Here is a 9,150-nt window from a genome sequence, read left to right as displayed (position 1 = left end):
GGAGGCGGAGGGGGTTGGCATCGACCGATGGGCGTTGTTCACCCTGTTCACCACAGGGGCGGGCAGAGGCGGCAACTCGGGGCGCGCGGAGCAGCGCAGCCACAGCGGCTCGGCTGCTGGGAGGCCCCGTCAACTTTTTACCCCATCCACTTCGTCCTCCCCGTGCCCCCAGTCCTCCCTCGTCCCCACTCACCGAGGCCAGCGAACTACTTCTCCACGCCCTACTCCTGCTGACGCCAACGACAAACTTGTCTTCTCACTCCGTCCCAGCCCTTGCGCCCCCGTTCCTTAATTTCACCCCCCTCTTCGCCCTTCCTCCCACGCATCGCGCCCCGCCCTCATCTTCGTCCTCCAAGACATCGACGCGCGTGTCTGCCCCTCTCCCTCCCACCCCCTCCCCCGGTCGCTACCGAACTTCACACGCCCCAAGGACGCCAGCAGCGCCGGAAGCGGCGTCATTTCCGGGGCTGTTGTCTTTGGCGACGGACTTTAAAGGGCGGCGGCGGCAGCCCCAAATTTATTCCATCAGCGGAATCCCTTTTAGAGTGTAAACAGCGCAGAGAGGGGGGGCGGGCCGGGGGCAACGGCGGCGGCGGCGGCGCCACATCCACCAGCGCCATTTGCAAATGACGCAAAGCAAGATGGGGGTTTCCGCGACGCCAACGCCACCACCACACACCCGCCGACGCCGAGAACTACAAGGTCCGTGCACGCCAACGCCTCGCCGAACTGTGGGCTCCGTGACCAACAGGTCTAGGGCGGGGCGCTCGCCAAGCCGCCGCCAGGCGCCCCGGCGTCCCCTCTGCTATGCACGCAGGCCCGTGTGCCCACCCCACCCCACCCGGTGGCGCTCCCACACGGGGGTATCAATGGAGGGGCGCGGCTCGACGCACCACTTAGCACTTCCAGGAGGGCGGCCGGGCGGCCGGGGCGGCACGGGCTACAACTACCCTCCAGGCCGGCCGGGAGCCGAGCCCAGCCCAGCGGCGTCGGGCCAACCCCTCCCGGCCCAGCGCCGCGCCGCCTCCCCGAGGGACGCAGCGAGAGAGAGATGCGGCAACGCTGGAGGGTAGTAGGAGAGGGAAGTAGTTCAATAGTCTGGACGCGAGGGCAGGGGAGGGACAAGGGGGCACGGCCACAGGGCAGGGACACGGGGAAGGTCCACAGGGCAGGGCCACGGGGAAGGGCTGCAAGGGCCACAGGCTCAATGCCGTCCCGGCCCGGCCGGGAGTCTGTGCCCGTGCCAGCGCCAGCCAATGTGGCAACGCCTGTCTAGAGAGGATCGATTCAACAAAAGCCGGGCCGGGCGGGCGAGTCGCTCCTGCCGGGTCGAGGCGGGGCGGGGCGGGGCGGGGCCGGTGCTCCTCTCGCTCCACCCGCTACCTCTCTCTCGCGCGGCCTCCCTGGGGCGGCTGCTGCAGCCAGAAGACGACACTCTGGTTTATCGAATCGTTGTGGGGCAAGAGCAGGAGACAACAATTGGGCCGCAGCATCCCCGACGCATCCTCTCCCCCGGGACGAGAAGACCCTCGGCGAGGACGCCCCTCGCGGGCACGACCTCCCCGCCGGGGCCTCGGGGCAGGGCGCGAGGGCATTAGCTGGCGGCCCACTTGTTGGATCCTCCTTACACGACCGGCGTCGCGACAAACAAGTCCGTCTTCCACATCAAAAATCGCGGCGGTGCGAATGACCTCGCGCGCGGGGCGAGCAGGACCATCGCGGAGGTGGACGGCGCACCCGCCTCCCCCCCTCTCTATCCTCCCTCACTTGTCGTCCGCGACGGCAACACCTCGACCACCACCCCCTCCCCGGGCCAGCCCCTCGGGCCAGCCGGCCCCGGCCGAGGGTTGAAGAAGGCGCTCGCACGCGCGCCCGCACGCGCCGGCCAGCCTCACTCGCGGACACGCAACGCGGCGGCGCTCACGCGTCACCACAACACGGGGTCCGTCTGTAAGCGCGGGGGGTCAACGCCCCTCCCCGCGAGGGGCAAATCAAACACGGAATGCTCACGTCAGAGTCACGTCCAAAATCAACATTTCATTGGAAATCTCTATCGAGTTTTTGGAGGACACGATTGTGGCCGAAGCCAAGCCGCGCCCCCATCACCCAGCACGGAAGGGTGCAATGGGTGCAATAGGCAAACCCACGACTGTTCCATCTTGAGGTTTTCCTAAACGATAGAACTATTTATTCGCGATCAAACCTAACAGTCGGTGAGCTTCCAGGGGTGCGGTGCGTGCGACGCGGCCCTCCCAATGTGGAGGGGCTGGGAGGGGGAAGTCCAAGTTCAAGCGACTTGAACGCAACTCAAGGTTGACCTTTCCTACGGCTGACGCGCTCCTCAATAAACCAAGTCATCAGAGGTTGGGGGAGGGCGGCGGCGGCAAAGCTTGGCCGCGGGGAGGGCATTAAAGTTGCAGCCTCCCTCTAATCGGCCGAGCCGCACGCACACGCCACGCCCGGACAGTCTGCCTTCTTCTGGAAAGGGTCGAGGCTGACAGGTGATGCGAGCCGTCGCCAAGCACACGAGTCCGTCCTCCGTTACTACAAACAGGCAGGGCGCGGCGGCGGCGCGGAGGCGCGGGGGAACGCCGAGCACGACCATAGAGCCGCGGCCGCGGAGCAGACGGACGGAAACAACCCCCCCAGTGCCAATCTGACCTCCCCTCCCTTCGGCTCACCCCGCCTCCGGCGCGGTTGCCAGAGCGATCCCTCACTCACCCTCGGCGTCCTCCCCTCCCCCCGGCCACGCCACGCCGCGCCACGCCGGCCCACGGCCCCAGCTCGGCGCGGTGTGTTGCGCTCCGGGGGCCTAAGTGCACACGGCACGCAGACAGCCTGCCGCCACGCCCTCCGAGAGCCCCAGCCTCCAGCAGCCCGGCTCCAACACGGCTCCAGCCCGAGGGGCTCGCTCCAGCCCCTCCAGCCCGGGCCCGGGGGCGGCGCGCCCGGCCCCACCCTCTCACCCTCCCTCTCCCTCCAGTCACTCAACTCCCCCGGTCCAGTCCAGTGAAGCCAGCGGCCCAGGACCAGCAAAACCAAACGGCCCATGACGACCGCCTCGCCCTCTCCACCTCTCCCACATTCATTTACTTTGTATTCCACTTTTCCACCATTGATACGATGGTACAAAACCTGTACGTTTAAGGACACGTCACTATGGCACCACACTAGTCAACGGGGAGAAGCAAAATCGATACAAGGGACATGGTGCGTTTTGAACAGTACGGTAATTCTTCATTAGAAAAAAAGAACCCATCGTGCACTGAACTTCACTTCTGACTCACAAAAAAGAACAACCACCTACAGAGGTGAGATGCGCTGCAATCATATTTTGTTACCTAGTGTGCAAAACGAAAGCTATCGCCCTCAAAACGTAACATAGCATACCAAAAGTAAAGCTCGGGCAACTTAGAATGGGCTCTCCTGTGACGGAAACCATGAATAGAAAAACTCGCACCAAATAATTTACAATCAGTAATATAAATCACACTATACAAAGTCAAACTGACATGAAGAAAGTTTGAAGTATATCTGAATGGTTGAAGTATTGCATTTATCAAACATAACCTGAATCATTAAGAAATAAAAGCACTACATTCATTGGAGATTTAAAACTGAACAAAGTAAGGTTATGTATGAGGACAGCATTGGAAGTGTAGAAAATGACACTACACAATGTAACCTTTAAATTTAAATAAGATGGGGTAAAGAATACAGAGGGTACCGATCGGACTTCGTTTGAATCAAGGGGGCCGTCTATTTAGAGTAGAAACAACTTACACTTCGCCGGTTAACAGCCTTATACTGGGGGCAAAGACAGCCAAATTTCATTGAGTGGGCAGCACGGTGGATAGAAATACCGAGTAAAAAGAGTCCAAAATTACACCGGTGTCACCTAACACCGGTAGGGGTTGAAACGGTTGAAGGGCAGTATGGGAAACCTTTCGATATTTTGCTGGCTTATGAGATGCAAGACACGAACCCGAAGTGACTAACTGGACAGTTCCTTAGTTAATTTCTCAATTGGTAAGAACAGCTGAGACTAAACGGAAAGAGTCCTCCGCGGACGAGAACCACCAAACCGAAAATGAAGGTAACACTCGTAGGTTGGCAAACCTGCTAGGTTTAAGCCTACGGCGCAGCTTTTAAATTCTTCCGTTGCTGCGTCCCTGCGTCGCGCAGAGCCAATTGTTAGGCTTGCTGCAAAGCCCACGATCCGCATAAATCCAGGTGCACAGATATGGTGAACACTCAACAGGGCTTTCTGGGCAACTGGGGACCGCCCCCTCCCCCACGCACTCACACACCAAACAGAAAGACTAAAGAAACAAAAATGACGAGAACAAAATGACGTACCAGATGGTTAACCGTGATGAAATGAAACGCTACAAAATCAAGACGAACGAACAGCGCCCGGGAGAACAGAAAATAAATAATAACGATAAAAATAAATAAAAAGTCGACCCGGAGCGCACCGTACACGGAGCGAGCCGAGCTGCAACTAACTAAGCTCCCCGCCGTGCCGCGACTCAACGCAGCGCGCCGCCCCGCCAGCGAGCCAGCCTGCCAGCCCGGTGCGGTCCTGAGGGAAGAGGGGGAGCAGGCGACGGGAAGGGAGGGAGGGAGGGCGAGGGGGAGGGGTGCACGGAGCGGGGGAGGAACGGGCCAGCCCTCTCCACCCCTCTCTCCCCGGCCCGGGCCGGCCTAGCCCGGCGGGCGAGGCCCTGTCGCCCCACCCCTCCCGTCGCACCCTCCCCCTCGCCCTCCACGCTCACCCTCTCTGCTCGTTCGCCCCGGTTCCCTTTCATCTTTTCGCACCTTCCATCTATTTCCATCAATAGCGGGACCACTCAATAAAGGCACGGTCCGGTCCTCGCTGTACGCGCCGTACGCGGGCTGCTGCACCTGCAGCTGCACCTGCACGCCTGTACCACTGCTGCTGCTGCGGGCGGCAAGGGTGCAAAGTGCAGCGACCATTACGACGCGTTGCTGCATCATGCGGGCAAGGGGTCGGGCGAGGGCGCCGCTTACACCAGGAGGCGGGCGGGCTGCCTACATACCGCACCAGGGCCGGCTTCAAAGCCAAAGTAGGTGGCAACTTCCGCTACGCACATGTGCGTGGTGGTCAACTCCAGGACCCATCAGTCAGGCTAGAGAAACGACAACAAAAACCCTATGGCGTGTGCTTTACTCCCTTCTCCCCCTCTACACTAACAGCACCTGGGCAACGCCACGGCTCCTGCCCCCCCCCCCCTCCCTCCCCACCGGCCGCCACGCCCCGCCGCCCGGCAATAGGTAGGCAGCCTGATATGCATACGTACTCACGCGCACGCGACCAAGACCGGCGCACGCGGTCAGTTTTATACGGTCCTAATCTCTCATCTCAATCAACCCCCCACCGCCTCACCCCCACACCACTCGGCCTCCCCCGCACACCTCGACGCGGTCCGCGCCATAAGCGCTCTCGGGGGCGCCCTACCCTCTTACAGCTCGTTCTTAATTGTTTACATTTCAGGGCGAAAATGGGAGACATCTGTAAACGCATGCAACTATAAGCCCGCACGGTTGGCATCTTGCCTTGTCCCCCAAGAGGAAGCCACTCGCAGGTGGTGTCCGCGCCTCTCGGTCCCGCGGATGAGGTTATGCCACGTTCAAAAAACAAAAAAACTACCCCCAAACTACCCCACTTTTACATATGCACCAAAGAATCAAAGAGTTTACGGGAGCGGTTGAACAGGATGGAGCAGGGTTGCCACTGGCCTAACTACTACGGATTCACATTGAAAGCTCAATGAAACAGGGGGGACGAATGTATGGATGCGCAAGAACCACCACCCTCTCCAGTCTCCGGTAGACGCGCGGCGCGGCCGGCGAGCAGGGCTGCTTACTACAATGCTAATGCACTCCAGTGACAGGCGAGCGGCCACCCTATCGGACTCGCACATCCAGATGGGTCAGCGACCTCGGCAGCATCATCAGCTGACGGCCGCGAGTGCCCACGCGTCCCTCCCCTGCGTTAAAAAGCAAAACTACCGTACAACACACAAATACACACAAGGCGCGCGCATGCCAGCCGCTGGACCCCCTGCGTCCCGCTGTCCGAGGCCCTGCTGCTGCAAGGGGCGCCGCTCCGGTCGAGGCCTAAAACGAGATCAGGCCGTCTTCACACTCACTCTGAGCATGGCGGCGGGGCGGGCGCTAGGGCGGGCGCCGAGGCCGTGCCGGCCGTGCTGCGGGGCCGAGGCCGGCGCCGCCGCGGCACGCCATTGTGGAGCCCAGGCCGAGGCCCGGGCGGCGGCCGCGGCCCCCGGGGTGAATGACATGTGAACTCGTCTTGCGGCGACGAGCAAACACGAGAGGCGAAGCGCTTGTTGTTGTAGATGTAGGTGTAGACGTCATGTTGTTGTAGATGATGTAGTTGTTGTTGTTGTAGTTGTTGTACTTGTTTTATTCCATCACGCACCACTTTCAAGATTCATCCCAACACGTGGGTTACTACACAAGTCCGATTTTCGCTTCAAAAAATAAAATCACGGCCTGCACGGTGTTTTTTTTGTGAACTATTCGTTTCGCACTGACGGGACCAAACCGGGAGCGCGACAACAACCAAGCAAACCAAGCAAAATGATACACAACATCCAAAGCAACACAGACAAACCAAAGGCTTGACAGGAGACAGACAACTCAATAAGGGCTAAAGGCAAAATCAAAAAACAGGAAAAAATCACCTACCGAATTCGAAATAGTGGTGGTATGTACCGAAGAAATTGGAACTAGTTTGAAATAAACACGAACTGATCAAAAAACTGAGGGGAAAACAACAAACAAAAAACGGCGACAAACTCCCTACAAACAGAACACAAGGTCCAGTCGTACCGTGCAGAAACTAAATGACTGGGACTACCGAGACTAGCGCCCTGCCCCGTTTCTTCGGCTAGGGGTGTGTCGCGGCAGCAGGGTGGGGTGGGGAGAACGCCCCCGCGGCGCATGAGCGGAGGGCGTTCCGTATCAATCCGCGGCACGCCACGCCCCGACAACCCACACCAAGAAACCATCTAAAAGCATGAAGTAGGAGGAAACATGAGGTAAAATGATTGAACAGAAAGCAGCATCCAGAGCAACGACTTTAGGAGCAAGTCGGCGGCAGTGCTAGCGGAAAAGCGGCGGGACTACTTCCAGCTGCGGAGGCACTCCGGCTGGCCGGCCACCCCGAGTATTACCGACGAGCCGGAGTCGCAGAAAATCGATTCGAGCAAGCAAGGGGGTAGAGCCGAGCCGAGCCGAGCCACGTCCCGGCCGGGGTGGGGAGGCAGGGATTGGGGAGGGGTGAGGGGAGAGCGGGAGGGAGGGCGACGGCACAGGGGTTGGTGGGGAAGACCACCACCGCCGCCGCCACCGCCGGCCCAGCCAGTGGCCCCGCCAGCACGGGTAGCTACTGCTACTACCTCGCCTACATCTGCATCTGATGGGCCCGGGCGGGGTGTGGTGGGCTCGGCGGGGGTTGGGGCGTGCCGTGGCTGGGCGGTGCATGCAGGCGATATCTCGGCCCCTGCCGTCGCCCCCGAAGGGGTCGTCCCCCGACTCCCCCCGCGAGGGACGGCTCTGATGCGGGGGCGGGGCCCGGGCGGGGCCCCCGACAGGGTGCAGTCGGGGGCCGTGGGGGCCTCCGGGGCACGGGGCCAGCGCGCCAGTCCAGCGCAGCCCGCCCGCCGCCCCAGGCCACCACCATGGCGGACTCAGGTACCTCGCCGAACATGGCAACGCACACCACCGCACCCCGGGGGTTGTCCATAGGTGCTGCAGAGCCAGTATGGTTCCAGCCCCGGGCGCACGGCCCACCCCTTAACTCTGCACGCAGCCCTGCACCCTTGGGTGCACTGCACTTGCACCGGCGGAGAGGAGGGGGGAGGACGTCGTCGTCGCGACGAGCAGCAGAGGAGGGGGGAGGGGGAGGGTTGACGACGAGCACACACAAACAGCTGCGTCCCGACACCATAGCTTGCACGCAGCAATGCTGCACGCTGCACTCTGCGAGCCGCCCAAATAATCTAGTTAGCCGTATGGTCCATAGACATCGCACGAGGGAGTATAGCAACAGCATCCGCAGCCCCGGCACACGATTAAAAAGCTACCCCCGCGAGCCTCGCCCTGCTTCGCCTACCTCCCTCCCCTCCCCGCGGGCGGGTCGGCGGCCTGGGGGGTGGGGCGGAGGAGACGACGTGGCAGACAGCGGGGCGCGGCCCGGAGTCTGCCTGGAGCCCAGTATGGAGCTCGCTGGAGCCGAGCCCCGGACCAGCCAATCCCGTGACGCCCGCTCACGTTGGTCCGGTCCACGGCCCTGGACAACGCCCCCCAACCCCCACCCCTTTCCTCTCGTCCAGGCTTAAGCCGGCTTACGTGTCCGACTGGGACATAGCAAGCGCGCGCACCGCGCTGGAGAGTAGTTGGAGGGCCTCATTTTCCAGAGCATTTATGCGCGACTAGAAATTAAACCCATTTCGCAGTCCAGGGGCGGCCGGCGGCCCTTTGGTCTGGCGCGTGTACCCCACCGAGACCCGCGTCCAGGGGGGAGAACTAGAGCTCCGTACACAGCAAAGTACTTGGGAGTGTCTTTGAACACGCTCCGGTCTTGCGGGTTTGCCTACTCCCCCCCCCCCCCCCCCCCCCCCCCCCCTGTTTGGAACCACGGGCCCCATCGGGCCCCCCTTATGCAACATACTGACGCGTATTCAAAGATACACCCGGTACACGTTCGCGTCACGGAGTTACGCTGGACGGGGGGATATCTCGGACCCACCGCGTTCCAGCGTCGACAGATAGAGCTGCCCCCGCCCCCGCCGCCCCCGCCCACGACGCGTGGACGCGACAACAGGTTCCGCCGCGCATTTTCCCGCTCATCTGCCCTTGTCCCGACCCCGGGTCGGGTCCTGCTGAACGGCCTTATCAGGCTGGGCCATAGGTCAAGTGACAGACGGCAGGGGAGGGAAGGGAAGGGGTTGGGGAGGGCCTCGCGGGGCCCCGCCCGGGGGCCGCCACGGCACGACACGGTGGCAAGCACAACCGCCAGGACCCATTCAAGGCTGTTATAGGTCAGTGGAGGGAGGCCGCAGACAACGCCGTCGCAGCGGGGCGGGGACGAGAGGGGGG

The 9,150-nt window shown here is 61.7% G+C and overlaps 2 protein-coding genes across 22 annotated transcripts in view; one reads left to right on the top strand and one right to left on the bottom strand.

The window, feature by feature from the left end:
- LOC113205030 (ELAV-like protein 1) overlaps window positions 1-9,150 on the bottom strand; it is a 45,610-nt gene that overhangs the window by 14,892 nt on the left and 21,568 nt on the right. Inside the window, exon 1 of one of the 21 annotated variants that reach the window (XM_052265076.1) lies at window positions 6,736-6,931. The exons of 18 other annotated variants lie outside the window; for them this stretch is intronic. The gene's annotated coding sequence lies outside the window, so the exon portion shown is untranslated. Of the gene's footprint in view, window positions 1-4,359; window positions 4,525-6,176; window positions 6,702-6,735; window positions 6,932-9,150 lie in introns of those variants that run through there. 2 more of the 21 variants (XM_052265079.1, XM_052265077.1) reach the window with 2 other exon arrangements.
- LOC113205076 (cytosolic carboxypeptidase 6-like) overlaps window positions 7,559-9,150 on the top strand; it is a 22,402-nt gene continuing 20,810 nt past the window's right edge. Inside the window, exon 1 of the mRNA XM_052265014.1 lies at window positions 7,559-7,743. Coding sequence (XP_052120974.1) covers window positions 7,731-7,743 — 13 coding nt within the window. The 5' untranslated portion in view covers window positions 7,559-7,730. The remainder of the gene's footprint in view (window positions 7,744-9,150) is intronic.

Source organism: Frankliniella occidentalis, unplaced genomic scaffold (genome assembly GCF_000697945.3).
Source record: "Frankliniella occidentalis isolate FOCC.00 unplaced genomic scaffold, Focc_3.1 Scaffold23, whole genome shotgun sequence".
In the NCBI taxonomy this organism is placed as follows: Eukaryota; Metazoa; Arthropoda; class Insecta; order Thysanoptera; family Thripidae; genus Frankliniella; species Frankliniella occidentalis.
The sequence above is the reverse complement of the archived record's forward strand: the minus strand, read 5'-3'. Positions and strand labels throughout refer to the sequence as shown.